At 39.0% G+C, this 27919-nt stretch overlaps 1 protein-coding gene and 1 long non-coding RNA gene across 2 annotated transcripts; one reads left to right on the forward strand and one right to left on the reverse strand.

Annotated features, from left to right (window-relative positions):
- Window positions 1-2910: 2910 nt before the first annotated feature.
- On the forward strand, window positions 2911-6998 carry LOC113536353 (uncharacterized). The gene is made up of 3 exons (XR_003403676.3): window positions 2911-2971; window positions 3341-3447; window positions 6711-6998. It is a non-coding gene; the product is annotated as an uncharacterized LOC113536353 (long non-coding RNA).
- ptp4a2b (protein tyrosine phosphatase 4A2b) lies at window positions 3639-27482 on the reverse strand. The gene is made up of 7 exons (XM_026930236.3): window positions 27323-27482; window positions 11057-11334; window positions 10644-10752; window positions 10428-10520; window positions 7003-7133; window positions 4852-4926; window positions 3639-4767 (listed from the first exon to the last, which is right to left on the reverse strand). The coding sequence occupies exons 2-7, from the start codon at window positions 11059-11061 to the stop codon at window positions 4656-4658; spliced, it is 525 nt and encodes a 174-aa protein (XP_026786037.1). The 5' UTR covers window positions 11062-11334; window positions 27323-27482; the 3' UTR covers window positions 3639-4655.
- Between the last annotated feature and the right edge of the window lie 437 nt (window positions 27483-27919).

The following is a 27919-nucleotide window of genomic DNA, read 5'->3' on the forward strand; positions in this document are numbered from 1 at the left end:
ACATGCTACTTTGGAGATAGTGGACAGACAGACAGCTCACTAACAGCACTGTTGAATCTGGTTGCTCAGGAGGTGTTGATTAGTTTTCTGTAACAGCACCTCTGATAGTAGTTCAGCCTGTAAGTATCTATCTATCTGTAATACACACACACACACACACATATACAGTATATATGGATGGTATGGTATATTAAGATGGTATGGTGGATACTCCATATAATCACAGGCTAACTATAAACATATTTAAAATATGTGTTATGTACCAAAGAAACACATACTGTAGAATCATTGATATGGGAATATAGGAAATGTTTATTTAATATTTATTAAAGGAGTCTCCGGTGTCAGCTCTTTGTAACTGATATCGTAATTGATATTGTAATTGATAGTAGGTTTTCCACCATGGGACAGTCTTCAGAACAGAGGACTTTGCTTTGTTTATAGCTGCTATAAATAAGTTGTGTCACAGATGTTCCACAACATTAAATGTAATTATGAATAGTTAAAAAGTAGTACATACTATTCATTAACAAATGAAAAAGTGTCATTTTGTGCACTATTAGCGGAAAATAATCAACTTTGCCGTCTTTGGTTATTTTTCTGTAACAGCACACTCTGTCATGGTTTTAATGTCACTATCCACTATCAAAATTGTTATAGTTATTATGCAGTAAATGGCACAATTATAGATGTACACCTCATAAAATTGAGCAAATATCTATATATAAAATGAATAACATGCAGGGAGTGATTTTGAGATTAAACACATCACATATTATTTGACAGTTTTTTTTGTTGTTGTTTTTTTTTTAAGATTCTGCAATACTGGCACCTCCATGATTAATATCTGGAGAAGCCTCCCATGTAGGGAACAACAGCAGTCATTTCTGACAAGGTATGAGACACTTGTATAAGGGATCTCAGACCCTTCTCCATGCAGAAAGTACAGTTATACCACTGAGTTTGTACCTCCCCTCATCCGATCTTGTCTAAAGAACATTTCAAACACCTTTATATCCTCAGGTTGGTGCATGTGGTCTGCATTCATATACAGAGGATATGCCACTGCAACACACCGATTGTGTCTCTCTGCAATGTGTTTGGTGTCAGTATTATAGTTTACAGGGCAATCAGATGTATTTTCTTGTATGCAGTTCTTGTTTTGTTCTAAACATATCAACTGTGAGCATAGCCAAAAAGACAACACAAAGGTCGTCACTGGAAGTCCACTAGCTGCAAGTCCTGTCATTAATACACATGTATAGTTTACATTGACAATTTGCCAAAATTATATTTGACACATGAGTATTTTACTCACTGTTTCCATGCATATCAATGTCATTTTAGTTCCAGGTTTTTTTTTTTTTAACATTGTTCAATGGGATTTAATTTAGGAGTTTTCTGTGCAAACATCATCAACCAACATTTGTCAGTATTCATTTATGAAACACGACCTCTTAGTCTGGGATTTCCTTTCTCAGCAGGTTTTAAGAAGAAACTCGTAGTTAGGAACACAGGGAAATTTCTAGTGGTAAGTTAATTATTTCTGAATATGAATTAGGGTGGGTGGTCACTAGGGCTACACAATATATATCGAAATATCACAAATGTAAATATGGCAATATGCATATCGCACAGGCTTGCGATAAGTGAGTGAATTTAATACTTCAAAAAGTTACGAAAAGTCAAAGTTTTAGGGCGACAAAGATAGATATACACACACACACACACATACATATACACATACACATACACATACTATATTGCCAAAAGTATTGGGACACCCCTCCAAATCATTGAATTCAGGTGTTCCAATCACTTCCATGGCCACAGGTGTATAAAATCAAGCACCTAGGCATGCAGACAGCTTCTACAAACATTTGTGAAAGAATGGATCGCTTTCAAGAGCTCAGTGAATTCAAGCGTGGTACCGTGATAGGTTGCCACCTGTGTAATAAGTCCATTCGTGAAACTTCCTCATTAGTAAATATTCCACGGTCAACTGGTAGTGGTATTATAACAAAGTGGAAGCAATTGGGAACAACAGCAACTCAGTCACGAAGTGGTAGGCCGTGTAAAATCACAGAGCGGGGTCAGCGCATGCTGAGGCTCACAGTGCGCAGAAGTCGCCAACTTTCTGCAGAGTCAATAGCTACAGACCTCCAAACTTTGTGTGGCCTTCAGATTAGCTCAAGAACAGTGCGTAGAGAGCTTCATGGAATGGGTTTCCATGGCCGAGCAGCTGCCAAGTGCAATGTAAAGTGTCGGATGCAGTGGTGTAAAGCACGCCTCCACTGGGTTTGGCAGTTGCCAGGAGAACGGTACTTGCCTGACTGCATTGTGCCAAGTGTAAAGTTTGGTGGAGGGGGGATTATGGTGTGGGGTTGTTTTTCAGGAGTTGGGCTTGGCCCCTTAGCTCCAGTGAAAGGAACTGTTAATGCTTCAGCATACCAAGACATTTTGGACAATTTCATGCTCCCAACTTTGTGGGAACAGTTTGGAGCGGGCCCCTTCCTGTTCCAACATGACTGTGCACCAGTGCACAAAGCAAGGTCCATAAAGACATGGATGAGCAAGTTTGGTGTGGAGGAACTTGACTGGCCTGTGCAGAGTCCTGACCTGAACCCGATAGAACACCTTTGGGATGAATTAGAGCGGAGACTGCGAGCCAGGCCTTCTCGTCCAACATCAGTGTCTGACCTCACAAATGCGCTTCTAGAAGAATGGTCAAAAATTATCCTCTTGAGACCCGGCAATTCATTTTTGTCCACTGTAGTGGACATTAAGTTTTTGCTCATACCTCTCATACTACGCATTTCACACTATTAGTTCATATTGTACCTTAAAAAAAAGACATTTGGCCCTTCAAAATGATGTCACATGCGAGGGGGTGTGGCCTTGCCAACTTCCTGATTTTGTCTTTTCAAAATGGCTGCCATTGGGACAAGCACATTTTATGGAAGAAAGAAAGGTAAGCACAATATTCATTATTAAAATGCTTTTTGAACATTTTTTTGCTTGTTTCTAATAAGTAAATATTTCAGCAATATTTGAGTGAACACACTCCTAAGTCTTGTGGAAAGCCTTCCCAGAAGAGCTGAAGCTGTTATAGCTGCAAAGGGTGGGCCAACTCCATATTAAACCCTACGGATTAAGAATGGGATGTTATTAAAGTTCATGTGCATGTAAAGGCAGATGTCCCAAAACTTATCTTATTTTTTTTTTTTATCATATCTTATCTTTCTTCAATGCCATGCAGCCATAGTGGTCAGTGCTTTAAGCTATAGATGATGAAGGGGAAAAACATGGTCTCAACATGGTATTCATCTTTTAAATCCAGTAGGTGGTGCTACAGACAAGGGTACTACACCATCCAGGACAGATGGATAATGTCGAAACCATTCTCTATTACTGCTCACAAGCAGCATTGAAGCGCTGAGAAACAAGGTGCGTTACACAAATATACAACGTGTCAGTATGCAGACACTCCCATTAGTTAGTTAACTCCATGTTAGTTACATAACGCACCTGTGATATGATCCAGGAACCCCTCCTTAACATAATGTTAGATCTTAAATTGGACAGAACTATTCACATACAAACACCAACAATATAAAAACACAAAAGACAAAGCAGAGTTCATATCAATGGTTTGTTTATTCATTTTAAAAACAAGATGGGGATATTTTCAAAATGTGGGCAAAGAGTTTAAAAAAAAAAAAAAAAAAAAAAAAAAAAATCAAGTTTCCCATCCGTCATTTCCTTGAGTGTGCCTATGGGCTGAACAATAGGGTCACAGCAAAAGTGTATGGACAGTCCGGCCTACAGCAAAGCCTTTAACTGACCCACTACTAAAGAGTAAGCAGACATGGCAATTGAAAAGTACCTAAATCAAGCCATTCTCCTCTGTGTGTGTGTGTGTGTGTGTGTGTGTGTGTGTGTGTGTGTGTATATGTGTGCGCATGTAGAATAGTCCTAAAGAATGATTGCTTTTCTAAACTGGACTGAATATTGCACTCCCCAGAGATTCAGAAAACTAAAATGAAAGAACATGGCTCCATAAAAGGGGAAAAGTGTCCTGGCCCCAACCATACTCCTGACAAGACTCGATAATTATAGTGAATAAATACAGTTGACATTTAAAACCCATTCTGACCCTAAATTAAAAGTGACTTCAGGAAATGGAGAAAAGAGCTCTTTTGGTCCTTTTCGGCAACTAGAAGTGGTGTTGTTTTAATAAAACAAGTTATTGTCTGATTTTTTGAAAACTGTGTCTATCCTCTTGTCCAATTATAACAGCAATGTTCAGTTTAATCACAACCAACAGCATTACACAAATACACATCTTTTCATTATGGTTAAAATAATTCATTTTAGAATAATGGAGAATAAAAAGTTATCCCATGATTGGACATTGGGAAGTCATGAGGAACTGCTGTGTGTTATAGCCGTGACTGGTACACTGGTAACCAGGAGGCAGCCATATCTGTGTGCTTTGACCTCTCTCATTCATACAGCTGGTGAATCCACAGATCAGGTTTAATTTGTTACATCTCGGTAATTCGATTAGTCATGACTCAGAATATTAACCATCACATTAATTACCCACAGCTTGCACTAGGTGAATTTTCCATTAGTTGTTTACAACTGGCACTTTACTGGATGCAGCAGTTGTGACCGTTGGCATCCTTGAACCGCAGGCGCATCTTAGGTCTGTATTTTTCGAGGTAAAGAAGCTGTTTGGAGTTGAAGGCTCCACGTCTCTTCCTGAAAACAGAACAGGCAATGGGTGAGAGTTGAAGCCAAGAGATGAGTAGTACCAATAAAAAGTCCTGCATGAGAGTTACGTACTGCCGGATAAACTGCACTGCATCCTCATACTTCATCCCACTCTCGATCAAGGCCAAGGCCACAAGTACAGGTGCTCTACAGGAACAGAAAATCATTATTAATCATTGTTATCCCTCTTTTTTATATGAACTCAATACTCAAACACATTTTATATATTTATTCTCTCCCATTATTCCTTTTTATTGCTGTGAACCACTTTGGTTGCATTTTTTTTTATGAACAGTGTTAAATTAATATAAACACAACACTTTTTAACTGCTGTATCATTGTTCTAATAAGTATACAATAATTTACAAATGTCAATGAAGCCTACTGCTCACTACATTTATAGAAAGGGATGTACCCCAGTAAGCCAGTGGTTCTCAAAATGTTCGTAGCTAAGGACCCCATTAACTGTAAAATAAATACCGCAGACCCCTCAGTATGGATTCATTTCATTAACATTATTTAAATTTGCAAATAATATTTTTTGGGGCAATCCACCGATAGAACACATTAGGTCTGAGCTGACTTCGGTGCTTGGACCCGTAAATACAATAACTTTGATAATGTGGGTTGTTTAACAAAACAATAAAAATCCCAGACCACTTGGCTATGCTTCACGGACCTCATACTGAGAACCTCTGCAAACAATATCAAAGACTATGTATAGACTATGTATATATACTCACTTATCCTGAAAAGCAGGAGTATAGTGATAGCATTGGGTTGTCACTAAAAGTGTGCATCAAGACTGGGATCCCACGAGACTCAACAAAAAAGCCGTGGGAGCGGGCGTGTTTAATTTTCATGAGAGCAGACAGATATGAAGCTCACGGCACAAGGAACGTACTGGACATGGTGGACTGCTCAGGCACGTGTTTACATTCATTCATTTTTATCCTGCTCGTGGTTGCTTTAGTTTAGATTACCATTTGGTTTTTTTTTTGAGAACAGGACCAACTAAGTTCTATACATGCAAAAATAACTGAAGGAGTGATGAGAATTCCTTCAGGAGCCAAAGGCAGTGGGATTTAAAACAAACAAACAAACAAAAACCCTCTAGTTGTGACCATATTAACAGCTATATTATTGATCAAAGTCAACAGGTGTTCAATAATAGTGATCTGCATTCTCAAAGAAAGTGGGCACTTGAATTCTTAGAAAGAAATGCTGAGTGAACACCTGTTTTGGGCTCTCAGAGAAGAAACCAGTGCTTCCATGCCTGGTCAATGTTGTGTCTGCTGGCTTCACTCCACTGTCCATTCAATAAAACTGTTTTGTTTTAAATCTATCATTGGGTAACCTCTGGGTGAGGGTTTACTTGTTCTGACAGAAACAGTGAACTGAGATGCTGGACTATGAGAGTTAGCGTGCTTTCACACCTATTAGTTTGGTTCCTGAGTTCGAATCAGAGCAAAATTGATACTTTTGTTTCATTTACCATTTGGTTTGGGTTGTTTTCTCACTGCACATATGTAAACAAACCCAAAAGTGAAAAAATGTTGGCTGGAGGTGTGTAGGGTTGAAAACACATGTAGAGTGTAAAACCCTTTCATTCATTGGTCAGAAATACGACGACAGGAAAAAATAAACAACCCTTAGAAATCCTAAAAAACCCTGAGCATAGAGAACACGGAGCCTCACTCAATATATTACTAGATAATTATAGAAGGTACTAGTTTAAAACATGTTTCGCATCCAGTGTTTATTTACTTCTTTGTCAGTCCAAATCTCCAGAACGCATTACATTTCCACAGCTCTGCCTTTTTGGCTCGGTTTGCAGCTCAGTGTAGCAGTTCAGATCTACAGAAAAATGTCTTCCACAACACAAAACATATAACATGTTTGGTTCACTTCTTGTATTTGGGCCGATACAGGACTGAATTGCTTTCTCACTGCAACCGAACCGCGCTAGAGTTCGACTGGAACCGTACGGGTTGTTGTGCTCCTGTGTTCTTACCGGCACCAAAGAGGAAAATGCACCAGGGTTCGATTCAAATGGACTAAACACTCTATGAACACTGAAAGCACCCTTAGATACACCCTCACCGTAAGTTTAACCTTTTCTTACATACCCAAATATTTACACCATTCTTAATGAATTATCTTTGTAAGATACTTATACTCGACATATAATTTTTGTGAACAATTCCTAAAGGTTTTACTCACCGTCCCAATCCTGCTACACAGTGCACGGCAATGCAGCATCCTGGTTCATCGCGGAACTTGGTCTTCACCAAATTTAGCCAATCATCAACAATCTGGGTGGGGGGTGGAGCTCCATCATCAAAGGGCCAGTCCTGTATGGAAAAAAAACACACAACAAAACATGCAAGCAAATATGAATAAGTCATGTCTATTTCATAGTGCATACCCTTTCTGAAAACACCATGGAATTCAATACAGCTGAGGTTTGCATGTGTTCAATGGCAAGTCTGAGCTATGAAGCACTTACTACTAAACTAATCTGAAGAGCTACAGAGAGAGGCCCAAGGGTCATCTCTGAGCTAGAACGCATAGCGAGAGCATGGAATTCTCACAATCTATTCTTGACCACAGAGATCTGCCAACCTCCTCCCAGCCAGAGTAACAAAGAAGAGTAACAAAGATGAGAATGCAGGAGAGACAGTTTGGGCCAAAAAGGGAGGAGGTAGTCCAGAGATTAAAAGATAATCAGGCTGAGAAGATGAGATCAGTAAGGAAGGATGGCAAGGATGGGAGGAGAAAGGAAGACTGGGAGATAAAGTCACGGGGCAGTGAGTGGGAAATGGAAACAAAAAAGGAGACTGGGTAAGCGCTCTGAGGCAGGACGTATCGAGTTCACTGAAATGACGCACAAGTCCAATGTCATCTGGAGGGAGTAGTTGGGTTTTCTGACAAATTCATTGTCGAAACGGGGCCTAGCAGAGAAATCAATTATTGCAACAATGAGTGAGAGAAGAAAGAAAGAACAAAAGAAAAGAGACTGGGAAGGCTGGCTGCCCTACTATGTTCCCACTGAACTGAAATTTCTGCTCACTACCGGCTAAAACAGGTTCTCTCTCTTTACTTTACACATACCTTCCCTCGGTCTCTGCATACTCTCTTTCTCTCTCTCTCTCTCTCTCGCTCTCTTTCTCTCTCTCTCTCTGTCTCACACACACGCTGTGAAACACACTCTGGCTTTTTTTTAAATATGGTAGACAAATTATGCTTGTTTTTTATCATTTTGTACAAATACATATGTGACAACTGATATCCATGGAGAGTGCAGAATATTTTCTCCTTGCGAAAAATGAGTTCAAGAACTGTTCCAAGACCCTGTGCTCTTTTCTTTCCTTCCATACCGCATTGCTTTTATTCATTTCCAGCACATTTGTTTCATTTTAATTCCTAAATTAGTTTAGCTGGGTCATGACCAAATAACATTTCCAGAAACAAATCGGGAGTTTGCTGAGCTGGGTCAAACGTTTACAGGATTAGAACAAGAACGGGTTGGAAATTTCCACCTTAAAAAAGTTGCTGGCTTCTCTCTTAATCTATAAACCTCTGTCAACCATATAGCCAAGACGGAGAGATTTTGACTTTTATAACTTCCACAGCTGTCTAAATATTTATTCGTGACATCCATTCAAAACAGGCACAAAATACAGGCTGCATGTGACACCATGATAGTAGATAGCAATTTACAATCTGGCAGTGGACAAAATAAGGATTAAAACAGTCCTTTAGACCAGATGTTTAAAATCTGTGCTGGGACAGTATAAAACATTCATGACAGGATAATTGTACAACCTCATCAACCTCAAATCATCATGGTTCTTAGTACATCCCAGTATAAAGGCCCCACCCCAATCCAGGGAGAGAAAGGAGGAAAAAAAAAAAAAAAAGGTATAATATAACTTAGCAGGCTTAACTGTCCTTGCTTGACTCCACTCTTCTCTCAGTTTCTGTCTCATAGCTATCTAGCTATATGGATGGATCACATCCAAGCATGACTTGCATTTTTCTAACAGCAGCTGGCTACCATTAATTTGTGATATTTACGAAACCAGCACACATTTCACATTGTGCATAGCATAGCTCTGCATCATTTGCACTACTTTAGATCCTTCATCTAAGTTCTTCATCAAAATGCAGCATGACTTCGGCTTGTGTGCAGACACACGTTAATTATTATGTGTGTTGATTTGAAGCACAGAAAACTGATCCGGACGCAGGTTAATGCAGTCGGAACATCCACTCTTTGCAGCCCCACGACAAACATAGCTTTAAGGCATGTATATCAGTGGCCTGATATGAAATGGTATCTAAAAATCTTCAGCTGTTGACAATTTTATAAGTGTATCTTCTAAACCCGTTACACTGCCTACTAGAAACAAATATGATTCATGTCATTGCTGAGCTGAAGAAACTACATTAAGTACAGATTTCACATTTATTTTAGCAGAGGTGCCAAAATTTACAGTTTAGCCATAGCATTCATGATTTTTAAGCCGTTGCTATGACAATACAGGAGCCACCTGAAAATATTCTTCTCTGCTTTTTTTTTTTTATTTCACACTGCAGAAAAGCCTATTCAATGTAGAGGAAAAGGATGTGGGATGTGAAAGATGTGAATTTACGTCCGGTAGCGGTTACTTTCACTTTGCTGAGTTTATCCAGGCAAACTTTGACCTGTGAATTCACAAACCTCAGTCTTGTGAGCCAACAGAAACCAAATGGGTGGGACTGTAGTCTCTTTGGCTGGTTTATTTAAAAAAAAAAAAAAACACCACCACCAAGGTGCTGCATTGCCTCGTTTTCTTATTGTTGACTGACACTCATCTGGGGGAAGAATCTTGTCCACTGACACATGCTAGAATTTTTGTGGTAAAATTGTGTTTTTTCCCTTCTCTCTGCCTTCTAGGATTTTCTTGTTAGCAATGTTGGCACCTACTTATACTGTACAAAGCACCAAAATATAAAGAAAGCCAATCTGTAAAATGCTGGATTCATTTACGCGATTTATTATTGAACACAGTTTATGATTTAAAATTACAGATTTAAAAAGCATTGATGACTCGTTTAAATCACTCACAAATAAGAAAAAAGAGCAGTAAAGAGAATGTATTCCTCTACTGTGAAGTCTTGTAAGTCACACAGGTGACATGATAAAAGAACAAAAGAAGCCTCCATCATGAGGCTCATTACTGACCACACCTCTGTTACTGTTATGTATTTAGCTTGTTTTAAGTTACTCGCTGCTTCGACTGCACTCAAACTCCTGTAAGGGGAGACTGTATAGCAGCAGTATGTTACTACACTGCTTAGTTTATTGCTGTTCTTGTACAGACTTGTATACTGGAAGAGGAAATGCTGACAGTGGTTTGTGGCGACAGTGCACCCTGGCTGATACCACTGAGAGTTATATGACAGAACACTATACTTCTGTTTTACTGAGGCTTATACACAGGGGGCAGCTCCTCTGGATTTTCCTTGCTTGAGGGGGTTTATGTCAGACAGCAAGCCAGAGTTAGTCAGTGCATGGTGAGTGAGAGCTTCTCAGTGTGTGTTCAAGAGTAATCTGAGTGTGCAAGAGGCTTATAGTAAGAAACCTGAACAACAGTACTTACCAGGACCTGGATGCCCTCCCTCTCCACCGGCGCCTTGTCGTAAGTGGCCTCGCACACGCGCACAAGTGTGTTTACCTCAAATTTCTTCAGTTCCTTGAGGGCAGAGTCAGAGGAGCACAGGTTACTTCCTTGTGCATTACACACACATACACACCCACTTAGAGGAAGATCAACACACACACACACACACACACACACACACACCCACCCCCTTACCTCTGTGAACTTGTTGAGCGTAGAGTTGGTAGGGTTGTGCGTGATGAGGAATCTCATGCACTCATAGGTAATTTCAACAGCGGCAGGGCGGTTCATGTTGGCAAGACGGCTTTAAAACAGTAATACAAATGTTTGATTCCTGTTCCTTAAAAACACTTTGGCTCAGATTCAGCAAGGACTTTTAGTAAGGTAAAATAAATTAAAAAAAAAAAAAAAAAAAACGAGCACGGGTGAGATGGAGGGCACTGGACTAGAAAAAATAAAAAATAAATACAAAAATGGAGGATGGTCTCGTCCACAGTGCACAAAGGATGTATAAATCAGGATGAATGAAGGTAAAAAGGTAAAAAATAAAATAAAAACAAAAAAGAGAGACTATCCTTCAGTCATCTAATGAGACAACTGTAGATTACCCCATTCAGGAGAGGTGTTTCGGATTGACTGTAGAGACAGAAAGTGGCAGGGGAGGGAGAGAGAACTTGTTTGCGCTCAAGTTGAGGACTACGCGTAATCCCAGGGGGATTCAGGAGAGACAGACTGGGCCCAGTGCTAGCTGTCAGGGGGGTTTCTGGGTAGCGTAGTCCCGCGGGGGGCTGATGATTCACTTGCTCACAATGCTGAGGTGCTGAGCATGGCAGAAGTCTCCACTCACAAACGCCATAAATGTGCGGCCTGGATCTGCACGGAAACACTGTCAAGAGAAGAGAAACAAAGTCAAACCCTGATAGCGCAGTGAAACTGCAACTACATCTTCAAAATCGATATGTTTGCAAAGAGCAGCTTTAAAAATACATATTACATTATCTAAACATTAAATCTATTTAAATGGCATCTAATTTAAACCAGAGATGAAACATGGTGCCTAGCAATTATACTTTAATTGTGCTACATTATAAGCAACCAAACTCGTACATAATCATCAGGGTTTTTTTCTTTTTTCTTTTTCTATCTAAGGGCGGTTAGTGATTTCGGTCTTTATTCCATTTTAGAAAGCCTGAATTTTAAATCCTACACTGAATTTCTGACGAAAAGATAAACCTGATTAAGCACCTTGCATAAGCAAGCAAATGTAAAATGACATACATGCAACAGTAAGAGAGACACTTTCTCACAATTACCCAAAGTTTCATTTCTTCTATATTGAACAGCTTGAATATACAGCGAGTGTTATACAGGTTCAAAACATTTTTATTTATTTGTGCAAACAAGCATGATATTGCATGCTAGAGCAGTCTAGCATCAATCATTCTCTACATCCTAAGTCCCTACATTAATTCGCTGCCACAACATAGTAGTACACTACTGGCAATGGACTCTACAGCCTCCTTATCTGGAGAGAGACTGATACAAAAAAGAGACCGAAAGACAAAAAGACAGACATATACTGTATGGCAGTGGGTGATATGGCTCAAAAATATGAATTTAATTTTGTAAAAACTTGTAAAAAAGACAAACCAAAGGAAATTTATTCTGGCTCTTTAGCAGAGTACAACATTGGAATGAACAAACATTAGTGGATACGAATGTAAATATCAGGATTTATTTCTATAAATAATAATAATAATAAAAAAAAAAAAAGTCATGTTTTGTGCTGCTTGTTAGATACCAACACCTGCTTCACACATCTGTTCCGTGTTTTAACTGACATAGATCAACGTGCAAGGGTCCAATACTGCACATGTTCCTGTTTCTATATGAAAATTAGCATCATTGCAAGCTACACTATCTATACAAATATAGTCTACATATAAAAATTTAGACACTTTCGTGTTTATTTGTGAATAGATGCATCAGAATTTTCTAATAACCGATGCTGAGCATCTCTACGATTGATTAAGCTATCGATCTCACTGACATTTCAGTGGAGCTGTTCAGAGTCATTAACTTTTCCCATCAATACAAATGTGATTATTGACTAACCAATGACAGCACTTCACAGAGCAGAGCTCGGAGTGGCTGAAAGAAAGACAGTGCAAGCTGCGTTGTGTTTGCAACTACCACAAAATAAATTGTGTTCTTTTATTTCCCACATCTTTCAGCCTTTTGCTCTGTTGTGTAGTATTAGTTTTGTTTTGTGTCAATTAGGTGGAATTATATTGTTTTATTTCCACAAAAAAGTTCAGTACTGGTATAACTGTATGGATAAAATCCACACCTTACAAAGAATTACAACCGGTATACTGGATCAACCGTCATATTGCCCAGTAGAGACAAGAAAAACAAAACACCAAAGGAAGAAAACAAAAAGAACTAGGTTGGGGAAAGAGGAGGAAATCTGCCCAGCCTGTTTCACAGTCAAACACTTTTTTACTAGGGGGAAAAAAAAGAAACAAACCAGTGAACTATAGACATACACATAGCACAAAACAGGCACTGTGGAAAAGCTGTCCAGTCATTCTTGGCCTTTTGGACACAATTCGCAGACAATAAACATCTGTGAAAGAACTTCAGAGAACCTGGGATAGACTGTGACCTTATAATTCATAGGAGAAAGGGAGGACTCAAAAACTACTTCCAAAACAGGCCACTGAATGATCAAACAGTCAAACAGATCGTTTTAAATAGAAACTAAGGTACAAGGTCATGTGATTGTGTCAGAGGAGACAAGGCGAACGAGACCTGGGCTACGAAAATCAAGAGAAGCATTCTCAAACTTGCAACAAAGGGCCCAGCACAAGCACTGGTTCAAAGAGGATAACCGAGCCTCAAGTATTCCCACAGGGCAACTGAGACGCAGCACAAGACACGCTTTTATAGCACACACTACACTACACTTAAGTAAATTAATGGGATCATCAGGAACATTTTTACATAGAATAATTCAGCTTACCAACCAGTAAACAGGACTGCAGCTGTTTAGCCTGAACCTTTAAATAGTTCCTCTGATCTGCTGGGAACTTTTGCAAATCACACTGCCACATTTGCAAGCTTTCCTGTAATTACACTTCTACGCTGCACAGATGGAGAGGCAAGTAACATGTGCGTGAAGAGAAACGGCAAGTTTTTAGAGTGAAATGAAAGTCTCAAATTGTTGATGGGTTAAACTCAACATGAGAAGTAACATATGATATCAAGTGTAATGCCACTTCTGCCCACAGAATTGCTACTACCAAAAAAAAAAAAAAAAAAAAAAAAAAAAAAGCTAATTTTTGTTGTACACACCATTCTGTTTAAACTTGAGACCTTGTGCATGAAATTCCCACATGATCAGCAGTTTCTGAAATACTCACACCAGCCCATCCAACAACCATGGTCAAGGTCACCGAGATCACATCTTCCCCCATTCTGAAGTCTGAAGATTCAAACATTAACTGAAAATCTTGACCGTTATCTGTACTACTGCCACATGATCGGCTGATTGGATAATTTCATTAATGAGCAGGTGCACAGGCATTCCTATTAAAGTGGACAGTGTGTGTACATGTATTACATAAATGAAGGTTAGTCATGCTATTTATTTTTCTGTAGTCCTCAATTTGACCCCATAGTCATGCTGGAAATAAAATAAGATTTTTTTAAGACAGAATTATCAAGCTGCATCACATGTCTAAAGATTCTCTTACATGGGATGAGATTTTGCTCTCTGGTAGGACAACAGCAGATGGCTATATGGTTTTCATTTTGCCAATTAAAAGTATATTTACCAGTATGTTAATATATATTCAACTTTCCTCTCTGACCGTCTTGCACTATTTACTCTGGGGAAAAAGGCTAAAACTGAATAAATAAATGTTAAATGAAAATTTTAACTCATGCAGCAGTTGCATGCAGTGTTTTTTGTGGGTGTTTAACAGTGCTGTTAGCAGAAGACACCTTCCGATACATTTTATTTCATTTTTTGTCACTAGCACCAAGGCAAACCCCTATGAGGTGCCTGCTGTGTTACAAACCTTCGCCACGCAAAACACCTCGCCAGCCACACACATCCACCCACACACACACACCAGCTGTATGCCGCGTGAACAGACAACGAAAAATGGGAACTTCTCAGAAATGGCTCAGTGTTCTGTGAAATGCGGCTTCTCGTTAACTAGCAGAGAGTTCACAGGGTACGCACAGTAACAGTGCCACTCTTCTTTTTATGTTACACACTCTTCTCAGTGTCCTCATTATCTGTTCCTTACTCTCTTTTCTTCACAGACCGCTCTGTGCAGCTGGGAAATAGAGAAAACAGCCCGGCTGCCGTCTACTTGCATACAGTGTGATAATGCATGATAATGAGTACGACTATCTACGAATACAGAGAACGCACAAGTCCAAAAAGTTGATAGCTGCTGGGAGAGCTAGAACTCTAGGAAGGATGACTTTGCACTTTTCGATCTAGCGTTTTCTCCTTATTCCTAACACATGCTTGCAATGTTAGCATGAAAGTTAAAGTCCAGAGCAGCTGCGTGAACCACACTTCCTGTGTAGTAGTAAATGTACTCCAACGGTAAGAAAAGAATAAATGAAAGCTCTACAGTTAATAGAGTATTAATTCTACACAAATCTGTGATTGTCTTACAAAGGGATAACATAAAGCTTGCCAAGTTTATCAGAAGTGGCATGAGAAGCCTTTTTCCTCAATGCCTTGTTCCACTTCTCCCTTGCTGGTAGAAAACAGGGGGGGATTAAGGGGCTTTGGAAGGGCTAACATGCCCTACTCCAGAGTGCTAATCCCCCACAGATCCCTTCAATTTAAGCTACAAATCCTTCCATGGCACTTGAGCTGTACTGTACTATGTCCTTCGGTGAAACACATCCACAGGCTACACAGATACCCAAGGAGTCAGAGTGAGAAGTCACATCATGAAAGGACTCGCAGGACTGCAGTGCTGCCTGTGAGGAGCTGATTAGGAAAAGGTTGGAAGCAGAAAGATAACAGAATTGAACTTCACTATTAAACAACACCCTACAAATGTGCAAGTAATAAAATAAGTAAGGAATGAGGCCCAACACCAAGCTAAGCTACTCTTACTATTGCCACTTTTTTCCTAGAACACCCCGAAGCGTCTCATTCCTCTTATACCACAACAATTTTCCAATGCTAACATTTTTTTTAAATTAAAAAAATTAAAAAAAAAAAAAAAAAAAAAATCTTGTACATTTTATCTGATTAGAGAGTTACGTTTAATGTTGTGGAACATCTGCAAAACAATTTTTATTTTTTAAACAATTATTACTTACATTATAACACACAGAGTGTATAAACAGTTGTTCCCTCACCTGCCTCTCATTTTTCTCTCTCTTGAAGTTAAAACAAAACAAATACAACTTGTGTTACAGGGAACCCACAAAGCCCTCCACCTCAAAGACTTTCTCCGGTCAGAAAACTTGAAGCTACAGTTTTACCTCTACCCGTCAGTGTTGTCACTGGAGACTCCTTCCAAAAATGCTGAACAAACATCTCACAGAAAACTTTAAAATCCGTCTCAAGATTACACTTTAAAATCCGTTTATGTGGAGCGATCATGCAACTCACTACTGTTACTATAGAAACAATAACATATTAGAAAGAACAACTTTATATAAAACTTGGAAACCTTGTAAAAATTACACACCAATCAGGACAAGTCAGAAGAAAATTCAACAGAAGTATGGTATAATTCTTAATATCAAGCAAGCCATGACACAGTACACTTGAAGACAGGAAACAAACTAATATACAGTAAAGTGGAGTATTAATATTTGATACCAATTCAATACTAGCATTTTCAACACCCAAAGTTTTAACACTGTAAGGCACTGAACACTAACATGTGTAAACCTAGTTGTGAGCTATAAGTTGATACTACGTCCCTGTCATGTCTGAATACTTCTAAAACTGAAGTATATTATTTACCTCTCTGTAGCACTATTTATTAAAAAAAATTTTGAGTCATATTAAAAAACTATCCCTCTTACAGCAAAGCAACTATTGTGGCTACTGGTGACAATGGTAGTCAGCGGAAAGTTACAGGTGTGGTGGAAAAAAACAACCACCACCAACTGGATTTTGTCCAGATCGAACCATTGTATAAGGGGCTGTATAAAAGCTTTGGTAGTATCTGAGTCAGCTGTATAGACTAGCTCCTTCCCAGGACAGGGCTGCAGCTGTAGAGTGAAGCTTTGTCTCAGACTGCCTAAGGATAGGTTGGGTGAGATTAGTGGCCTTGGGCTGGGGGACAGCAAGAACAGCAGCACGAGAAAGGGAGATAGGACACATGCCAAATCACGTACCTATACACTTCTGCTAGGACTAGAGCTGGATTAAGCAGCAGGATTTGTACCCCGATTTGATCCCCAATTTGACAGTTTGAAAATTTTTCAAAACATGACGCAAACGTCCATGTCGGTGTACAATGGCAACCGATTTTCTGGTAGTGCGTCAGGTCAAGGAGTCAGTCTGATACGTCTTTGCTGCGTATACGTAAAATTGAAATTTTTTCATTGCAAAACACGTATGATATTTTGTCTCAAATTCTGTACCCTTGAGACAATAAAAGTGACTCCATTCTCAAAATCCTTATGAATTTTAGAAGCTATGTAGTGTATGCCCAAGAAATCTTTTGAGTCAACTTGGCATTTAAAAAAGGCCAACCCTAACATTACATTCTGCCTGTAAGCAAATCGCATTGTGTATCTTAATGAAAACAGGGTTTGTGCCTTCAACTTTAGGAAAAGACGGGCTCAAAGAGTGAGACTTGGGTATATTTTTCCTTACCTTGCTGATAAAGACATGCAGTGAACAGATATAACCTAATATGCAAAAGGTGTTATAAATCCACTGCAAACAGCCAACAGGCAACTTGGCAAGAAATCTGGGTAATAAATCTGGGAAAAAATTTGTGCTGCTTGTCTAGTTCGACAAGCAGCATGACCTAGACTTAGACTTAGCAGGTTACATGGTTATGTCCTGGTGACCTTCTGTAGGCTAAATATGAAAATATTTCACTGAGTTTATACAGTAATACTGCTTTTCCTGTACACAGACATGAAGCTTGTGCCAATGAATTAACTTCTTCACAACTGCCATTACAAACTAGTCATGTAATTTTTGCATAGCCTAATTTTGAAGCAGTGTGATAAGCAGGGGTTGAGGTTAGACACGCAACACTGTAACCCATTTTGAAGAACACTGCACTCCCCACATCTTGACTATTTCTGACTTTAGCTTGCAGTGGTTACAGCACTGGGCTTAAACTATAACTGCTATCTCTACCATATCTGTGAATGTATTCGAGCAGAACTTGAGGCATTTACATTCAGACAACAGCAGCTTGCTTCCTGAGTCATGACTGTTCAGAGCTGTGCTGCTCTAACACATCAACTCAGATATTATTAACCAAAACGATGTTTAAATTATTTAGTTGTTTATTTGTTTTATTTAACTTAGAGTTTTAAAGTCATATAAATGGGACTGTAATTTAGGGCTTACAATTTGAATTCTGGGTGCTAAATAATTTCTCTCTCTCTCATTCACTTGTTCATTCATTCATTGCCAAACTATTCAAGTATAGTTTTGTTATAGAATTGTGATACTACAACCTACAACCTACTGGGATCAAAGTCAAAACTTCTGTGTCACAACAACCTTAATTCAAAGAGTTTTAGAGGACAAGCAGCAGAGGACAGCTTCCATGCGCTGATGTGTGTACTGTATACCCATCACACCTAGCGGTAAAACATCCACCCACATACTCAGACATAAACCCCACCCTTCCTTGACTGCAAAGGACAAACATTCTGACCTAGTACACACAAACTGTGTTCTCTGGCCAAGGTGACAGTGTTCCCCTTGAGATAGTGCTGTCATTAATCGCTGATTCACCAAGCTCACCAAAAGGGCAAAACAACCTATTGATAACCGTGTGGGCGAAGGCACACTCGACATCCAATAACTGGAAACTTTCCCTCATGTTTGTGTTTAAAGTGTAAGTGCACTCGTGATGACGTCCACACAGGTGCAGGTATCAGCCCAGGTAGGACCCTTTCACAAAACAACAAAACGCACTGAACAAGCCTTAACAGGCATTTAAAATGTCTAATGCAGTATGTATACACACACACACGCACAAAAAAAAAAAAAAAACATTAGCAAACAATTTTAGATGTCTCTAATTGAAGGGAGTCTGATCATCCTGTAATAGTCTCAAATTGTTGATATAGCCATTTTGGTAGTGCCACTAAGTAAAATACAATACATTCAGTCATTAAATATTACAGTCCTACTGTCACTTTACAGCTAGATGAAAACTATTCTAAAAAGTTTCTTATTATAACTAGGCAAGGCACTCTCTTGAATTAAACACATGTGGGCTAGATTTCTCATTACAGCAACATACATACAAAGCTGCAGTTATGTTTAGGCTGACATTAACACATTTATAAGAATGCCCCGTTTTTCAATTAGACTGCTGACAACTTGGCACTGGGTTAGTTGAGATGTTACCATGGCCATCATTCAAGGTCCTTGACCAGTTTGAGCTACTTTACACCGCCACCATATAACATCAAGTCACAAAATCCACATGGTTGCCCCATCACCAACCCACACAACTGCCCTAACATCCGAGAGGTTAAAATCCACCACCATCCTGATAAAAGAGAGCTGCAGCCAGTGACCAAATACAGACAGGACACTTTACTTCTTCCAAAGTGCACTGTTGCACATACACACTGATGGATCCAAAGGGAACATACTGAACATGAATAAAATAACAAGGAAAAATGTAAAAACATACCGCTCACTCTGCATTCTTTTTGCCTGAAGGTGTTTCTACCCAAACCTGAGAGCTCTTGCGCTTTGTTTCCGACAGTCCCAAGAAAGATTAAAGGTTAAGCGTTTCCAACACTCACACAGGGGGGGAGGAAAAAGAAAAAGAAAAAAAAAAAGCTAGGTGAAACTATTTCCTTTTATATCCATTTAATTTAATTGGTAACGTTTAAAACCTATGCTGTATGATGAGTGAGATAAAAGAAAACTTCATGTAACCAACAACCGGTATAAATACTTAACCATGTCCTGGCGCTAGTGTCAGCTGGGTGTTTTTGTGGTCACGTTTGTATGTGCCTCAGCACCACAGAAGAGTAATGAAACTTGACTACAGGAAGAGGAACTTGAATTGACAAGAACAGAAACACTTAACACTTTGAATTCTGCATATTCAACAAAACACAAGGGACAGTAAATGTCAATTCTCAGAAAAGAGTTTGCACACAGATGAAGCTTGAAGACAGGAACAAAGATGGCCAGTGCCCATATTTAGTATGTGGTAAAATCTTCACGCATAATTAAGATTGCCTGAAAGAACTTGCACCACTAATAACACAGCCATATACAGTATTTAATCGGGGCCAAAAATAAAACTGATGAATATAGGCTTAGGAGCTATAAATACACCTGAAGCCATGTGCTTAAGGCCACACACATTCCAGTGGCCTGTCTGCCTACATTCCTCAAGTGCTTTCTAACCGTGAAAGGAGGACTCACCCCTTATAATCCAACTCAATAGTTTATCGCTGATCGCTTATTATGGAAAAATATCCATTTTACATTCACTTTAAACTTGATATGAACATCAAAAAGAGTTTCCAATAATAAAATAACCTTTCAACAATCCATTATGTGACAAGTGACTAGATTACTTATCAAGTACAGGGCCAACTACTGAGCACAGATTGATAAACCATACCATCATCAGAAGCCACAAATGCCAGTGTCTGTAGAGATTCTTTCAAAAACCCACAGATGAGTGATACTGGGCTAATTCAGACACACTAAACAGTAAACTTGGACCTCACGTTCCCAAGATTTAACAAACTAACACACTTTTTGACACCACCACATACTAGAGTTACTATACAAACACAAGGCATTAGGCATGTAATATAATAATGTAATCCTGCTGACCAAGTCAGACTCATTACTGATAATCTTGTGTCAGTTTAAGGACCATTCAACCAAAGATGTATGATAAAATACCTGATAAGTTTCAGCCTCTTGGGCCCAAGAGAAATTCCTTCCTTTGCCATATTTCCCAGGAAAAACAGACAGAGATGGTAGCGGCATTAAAGAGACTTAAGTTTGTACCAAAATGCATGGTAGCGTGCAAGGAATCACACCACCATTTTTAATTATCTTTAGTAAACAAATGTAGCCTTGTGATGGTAGCGAAATATTCCACCAACCTCATGATAGGTGGCTGTCAGAATTTCATATCCTTTGGTAAACTTATTTGACCCATTACTTGGCAGAACATTTAAAAAAAAAAAAAAACACACACACACACACACACACACACACACACACACACACACACACACACACACACACACACACACACACATCAAAATAATCTACATCTGCACCAGTAACTTACAAGATAAGCAAAGAACGCCACCTTTACCACGCTGATCTTTATCAGCCTGGGAAAGGGGGTCATTTAAAAAAAAAACAAAAAAAAAAAAAAAAAAACTATACCACATGATGGCAACTTGCACATTAGATTATTTGAACAAAAAGATACAAAAATACTGCAGGTCATAAATAAATCTGAAATTAAAAAGAGAAAAAAAATGGCAAGGGAAAGTCTTCTGACACTTGTTGGGAGGTTTTAATCTCTAACCTTTTTTCGAAATGGGCACAAAATAAATGACTTGTAACTGACACTCAGCAACATAATTTTTAGGCAATTACTTGGGGAGTTACAGTATTTTTATACATTTTATTCAACTGAAAATGGAAACCTAAGGCTTATATACATGGGTAATTCTTTTGCTGTATTGAAAATATATTGTATCAAGACACCATCATTCATATCATATAGAATTTGAATTTTCTGTATTGTTAAACCCCTAGTACTTACCTACTTAACGGTGAAACTCTACTGGTGGAACTATTTGCTGACTACAATATCCCTGAAAGGAAAGTGATTACTGCTAGAGTATAGCTCCAATTATAAAACAGACCAGAGAAAAAAGCAGGATACATTACAAATTGCATTACACATCTGACTATACTGACTACAGAATACGCGGCTATCGCAGGCCATTTCATCACTGACGAGAAGCAATAGCGGTGCATCAACCTGCAGACAACAGCGGGAAATATTTTAATAGAGAAAATGTGGCCGGGGACCTGGAGTGCAAAGTGCTAGCAGATGTGCATGACAACAGCAACAAGACAGGTGCCATTGCCAAGAGACAGTGACCAAGGAATCGGCGCCTTGTTTTCCCATACACTTCAGCAGGCCATTAACAAGGGATTTAAAGCTACCAGAAGGAACAAGGGAGGGAGACGTTCTTCATACCCTCAAATGAACTCAGAAGCAGTGGATGCTGGAGTTGCTTTTGCTGCAAAACTTGCTGGAAATCAGCTGCCAGTAAGTTTGCAGCTACTGTGCTGTTTTCTGACAGGAGCATAACCCCACAGTTAGATGCCAAATCTCTGGAGTTCATCACTGACCACTGGCTGAGTGAAGAAAACACTGCCTGGTGTGAAGGTCACCAGAGACACGCTGGCCAGTGACACCACTGCAGTGACACCATTGCAGTGTCTGTGGTCTATCCAGTTTTGGCCAGTTTTCTCCTGATCAAGCATGGAGGCCATCAAATATAACAAATAAAAAAATATATAAATATCTGCCTCACTCTATAGTCACACTAACAAATGACAAACCTCTCTCAACCAACAAAGCTCTCTCAAGTAAACTACAGTAAAGCGACAGTCCTACGGCACATGCAGTCCAATGCTTCTTCAGTCCCCCATTTTAAATCCTACCTGAAACGAGTTATGCTTTGACAAGCAAAAAATTATAACCTTATCTCATCTTATCCTGTAATATATGCCTTCTCATTAAATACGTTTGGAGACATTATGAAGAAAAATAAAGCTTGGAAGAAAGTAGAAAAGATGACGGCACTGATGGCTCTGGTGAGTGTACACAGCTAGTACAGTTATCTTGCTTACTTGCTGGTGCGAATGAGGGTAAGAGCTAAATATTTCGTATTAATATAGTAAATACAGTTTTGTATTGTAGCATCATTACGAGATCATATACCAAAAGCTGTAAATGATTCAGCCTGGTTGGGCTTCCTATTTCAATTTCATAATTACGGTAACATAATTAAGGTAACACAATGCAGGCTGTTTGACAATAATTAAATAACTTATCAATTAATCAATCAGGCTAGGGAGTTTATTTCAAACAAACATATCTTCCACCACGTGCCGATGAAAAATTGTGACTCTTAAAATATCCAAATTTAAAAACAGACACAGCATTTCAAATCAAACAAATTCTGTTCTTTGTTTTGCAGACATATAGAAAGTAGAGACAGAAGCATGTTAAATTTATCTAAAGTGGCATAAACACAAACTGCTGAGTCAACCTCTCTCTGTGTGTAGCTGCTACCGGCATACCCAAAGTTCTCGAAAACAGACCAGTTTTCCAAAACTGACCTCACTGTCAACAAACTGTGAAGCTTACTAAGACCACAACACGTCTACAAACTAACAACACAAATGTGCGCAGTGTTAAAATATGAAAGGCTCTTTTACTTTGATTACTGTACCTAGACCTTTGTCAACTCAGACCATAAACACAGCATCACTGGTTGCGCATAACTGCATATTTTTTATTTAAGCAGTTTACAGCATAAATTGTGTTGGAGCACTACCCAAAAACAAACACAGCACCTTACCCACTCACAACCAAAAGCAGACTGTGAGGAGCTCAGCTGCTCAGACGGCAACGTTGACCTGCTTTTTGTAAAGGCGCAGACACTTGCAAATGCTGTCACAAGTCGGCCACTTCCTTGCTGTTGCCACTTCTGTGACAGTAAATTTGTAAAATATGAGGCAACATGCAAACAAAGGAACCAACTGTGTTAAGAAGCCAGGTGCTTCCACGTTCACTGTTCCATATATTGAAAAAAACAAAACAAAACAAAAAAATAAATAAATAAAACAAACATTCACTCTAAAAATACTCGAGTCACAATTCTTCCTGAAATTTGATCTGTGTTCTTGTGTACTGCTTATTTTCTCCCCACCCATCTACAGAAACCATACAGACTTGAAAACCAATTTCACATGAACGTGCAATCTAACCATCTTGAAAAGCGATAAAATTAAAATTAGCCAATAAAGTGATACTCACGACAGATTTCACCTACATGTTAATGTTCATTCAAAATGCCTAAGCAAACCCAAAAGTTGTAAATCTAAGTTAGATAGAGCCATTTGCAGTAGGCTAAATATCTCTATCCCCCCTCTCCAATCTATTCACTGGCAAAATTTACATTTTACAGCTTCTGGATCAAAGCATACCATCTAGCATGTGCCATCTAGCGTGAAGAAAAAAAAAAATGCTGATGTTGATATCCTGAATGAATATAGTGGCAGGAAGGGGATCAAGGTTGAAAGAGATTGGATAGAGGTCATACGGATCTTCTCGTGGAAATGGTTCCTTTATAAGAATCATTCCATGTATACGAAAGACCAAAGTCCTGAAGATGAGCGAGAATTTCCATTGAAAGCAGAGAACAAGTTAATACCACAGTGCGTTTGGAAACTTTGCATTTTTAACAGTTAACTAAAAAAAATATATGGTGTACGCTCACAGAGGAAATATTTTACAAACCCTATCATCTGAAGTAAATATATCCAGAAATGTCAAACGGTTCATGTTGGAACCAGGTGCGTACTGGTTTAGTTAAAAGAAATCTCTTTATCTATGTGGTTTCTGTTCAGTTTCACCAAAGCATTCGTTTGACATCAGGCAGAATTTTAAGAGCAGTGCAGTATTTTTTAAAAGAAAGTCTATGAAACAACCCAGCAAATGTTATGCTGTTTACGTTATGTGTAGGCTTCTTTATTTTGAGCTATGGGTTTTTGCCAGTGGTGTGCAAAGACAAAGACAATTTAAACCACAGTTCATTTGGAGGGAAAGGAAACTGCAGAGTAGACACCTTTCCATGTCTAAGACCTGCTTAGCTTCTTTTGCTTCCGCTAATGACGCAGCGCTGAGACAGATGATCTCTGACAGATGATGTTAAGCAACAGTGATATGGCCTCCAAGTTAAATATTAATTACACGATTGTAAGTCATTATGTTGAAGCCTAAAGACTTGCATTACTAAATAGAAAGGTTAGTCTAAGTTTAATCAGTTATGAAAATGAGTTTTAAAGGTTACTGTAACAAATTTATATAAAATACTCTGCCCTGTGGATTTGCTCTAAAAACTAACCATTTAGTGAAAGTGCAATGAGTAATTTGGTAGATTTAAATGAGTAAATGAGACATTTACTGTGCTTTACTCAGCTGAGCCTTCCAATTCTCTGCCCACCAAAAATACAGCATCATCAGTGACAATCCCCAAAATGACGGCCACTGTTGCGGTTTATTCGATGTCATCAGAAGTCATCAGAATATGTTAGCTAGTTCAGAGCACTTCAGTCAACATCACACTGAATCCCTGCAGATTATTCACAACATATTTAAATTAAGCAAATGGCAATTAGCCTTAACAAAAGCTTAGGTTTGCTCCCTTACCATACTCAGAAACCTGCCACAAAAGGTGGATCAGTATCAGTAACAATCGGCGGATGATTTTTATGCTGTAAACATATGTGGTGTTCACCGACACAGATGTTACACTGAATATAACCTGCAAACTGTCCTAAACCACGCCGTCACAGAGTTCATTCGGCTACAAACAGGGTCCCGGTATCGGCTCTGTAACGGGTACTGCCTGAGCTCCGATATCGATATTGTATCAAAAGCAGAAACAGGGTAGGGTCTGGTTCACACCTTAACAAAAAAAAGTGTCAAAATGATCTAGCCATGTCCTTTGAAAACCACTAAAAACAAACTGAATCACATACTGTATCTATCTATAGTGTACTATTACATTATAGTGTACTATTACATCTAATGGTGCCAATTAATTTCCTACAACAGCAACTCTGACACGAGTGCCAGCTGTAATTCAGATCACAGGTTTATAGTAATGCGCTTTTATTGTCTGTAGTAACAACTAACGCAGGAACTTGTATGGCGGACGCTCCACATAATCTAAGGTTAATAATAAACAGTTTAAAAATGTGCTGAAGTTTTCCATTCTGGAAGAGTCTTCGGGACAGACGACTTTGCCCTTTCCGGTTTCTCGGTAACATCACAAGCTGCATTTTTTCATCTTATCAACTTCGAGAGAGAGAGTGTGTGTGTGTGTGTGTGAGAGAGAGAGAGAGAGAGAGAGAGAGAGAAGAGAGAGGCTGATGAGGGACTAACTGTCTATAGTAAATGTAACTATAAACTAAATGTAACTCTAAACTGATAAAAAAAAAAAGTATAATGTGTTGCTCAATCAAAAAAAAAAAAAAAAAAAAAAAAAAAAAGAGAAGAGAAGAGCTAATAAGTGTAACAAAACACTTCAGCAGGTGTGATGAGATACTATCTATAGATATTCTGGGCTACAATTCCAGTAACCAAGCACACACACAAGAGCCTCCACACTGTTAACTAACATTTTAAAGTAAGGTACAGAAATAATCAACACAGTATTTAATCTCACTCAGTTTACTCAAACGTCATCAGGAAAAGTATTACCTACATGTCTGTGATGTGGTATGAGGAAGTGTTAAGGAAGTTCACTATCTACCTCAAAGACATGGACGTTTTTGGTCTTTGGTCGTTTTTAATAAACCGTTTTGTCAACGGTTTCATTAATTTAAAAAAATGCCCTTGCTCATGTCCAGACATGTCTGCAGCACTTGTTCCCACTTGTCACAAATCCATGTGCTGCGTGATCAGAGGAGATCATAGCAAACTTAACTAGTTCATCTCACACACATTACAAGTCCAGAGAGAAGAAGGATTGCTGTTTGACTAACCTGTATTTTGGATTTAAAAGGATGTTGGCTACCAGCAACAGAACAATCTAGATAAAATCTAATGCTAGCTGCAGACTGCCAGCTGAACTCCCTCACTGCAAACGGATCCAGAAATTGATGCTAATCTATACTTATATATACCGAAACAGAAACGCTCCTGTTTGAGAAAACACTTCTGGTAAACCACAACTAGACAAGACTGAAGACTGGTTCAGCTAGTTAATGTTGTTATATTTCGTTAGCAGCCGGCTAGAAGCGCTCTCAGCGTCAACCGCGCTAACATGGACACCTAGCAAGATTAACATACATGTCTAACTAGCAGCTGGCAAAAAGCAAACCCAGGAACAACACAATGTTCGAGCTTAACGTTTAGAGATGACAGTCAGGCACTCCATACGCCAGAAGTCTGTAGCTGTAGCTTTCACTGCTAGCCAACTGGCAGTCAGACGGAACGCGTGGCTGGCCAGCTAGTTAACCAGCCAGCTAACCAGGCTGAACTAAACCACAGGTACACAGTGATACTTCTGCGTGACATATTTGTAAATTCTATAATAAAAAAATAGTTTATCATACCATAAATTATTGCACAGAAATGCTAACCAGACAGATTATATGTGCTTCTGATATGTCTCGTGCTCGCAAATGGCTGCCACATTTCCCCGTTAGCCTGCTATGCTAGCTAACCTAAACGCCCGGCTAGCGGCGACTGAATGCTAGCTAACTACACGGATCCTGAGACGCTGCTGCGGGGAAAAAAAGCCTTTTATTTGCTACACCGTTCTCAAACAAAGTGAGAAAGAGAGAGGGATATATAACTACTTACAACAAACAGGCTGAACATTGAAATCCCGTGACAATGGCTGAGAAGGCGGACAGGAGCGGGGTTTTAACGCTAAGAGCTCTTCTTCCTCTTCACACACTAAACAAGTCACTTCTCTCGACTCAGTAGTATCGGGGGCGAGGCTACTAAAGCTGGGAGTCGATTCACTGGGAGTCGATTCGCAAAAGAGTCGATTCTCCAAAACCAAAGGAATCAAATACCATACAGTGAAATTGGTTCGACACAAAGATATATGTAAAAAATTTAGAACGAAGCTGGCGTCAGCAACTCTAAAGTATTTTAAGGTAATTTGTGTAATATTTCTCACTTAACTGCTCAAGAAGATGGTAATTAAATGCTCAAATCTAGCACATTAAATTTGGTAAAAATGCCCAGATCCATTGTCATTCGTTGTATCAACTAAAATGGTGTATTAAGCACTTAATTGTTATGGCAGTGTTTATTTAATAATAATAAGATCTTTCCTATCCTGTGTTGAGAAAAGTGTCGTGTGGAATCAGCTTTTGGGATCAGCCCTGGAATCAGAGTCAGAGTCGATTCAAACATATGCGGAATTGAACAGCCGTAGAGCCAACCGGG

Source organism: Pangasianodon hypophthalmus, chromosome 23 (assembly GCF_027358585.1).
Source record: "Pangasianodon hypophthalmus isolate fPanHyp1 chromosome 23, fPanHyp1.pri, whole genome shotgun sequence".
Classification (NCBI taxonomy): domain Eukaryota; kingdom Metazoa; phylum Chordata; class Actinopteri; order Siluriformes; family Pangasiidae; genus Pangasianodon; species Pangasianodon hypophthalmus.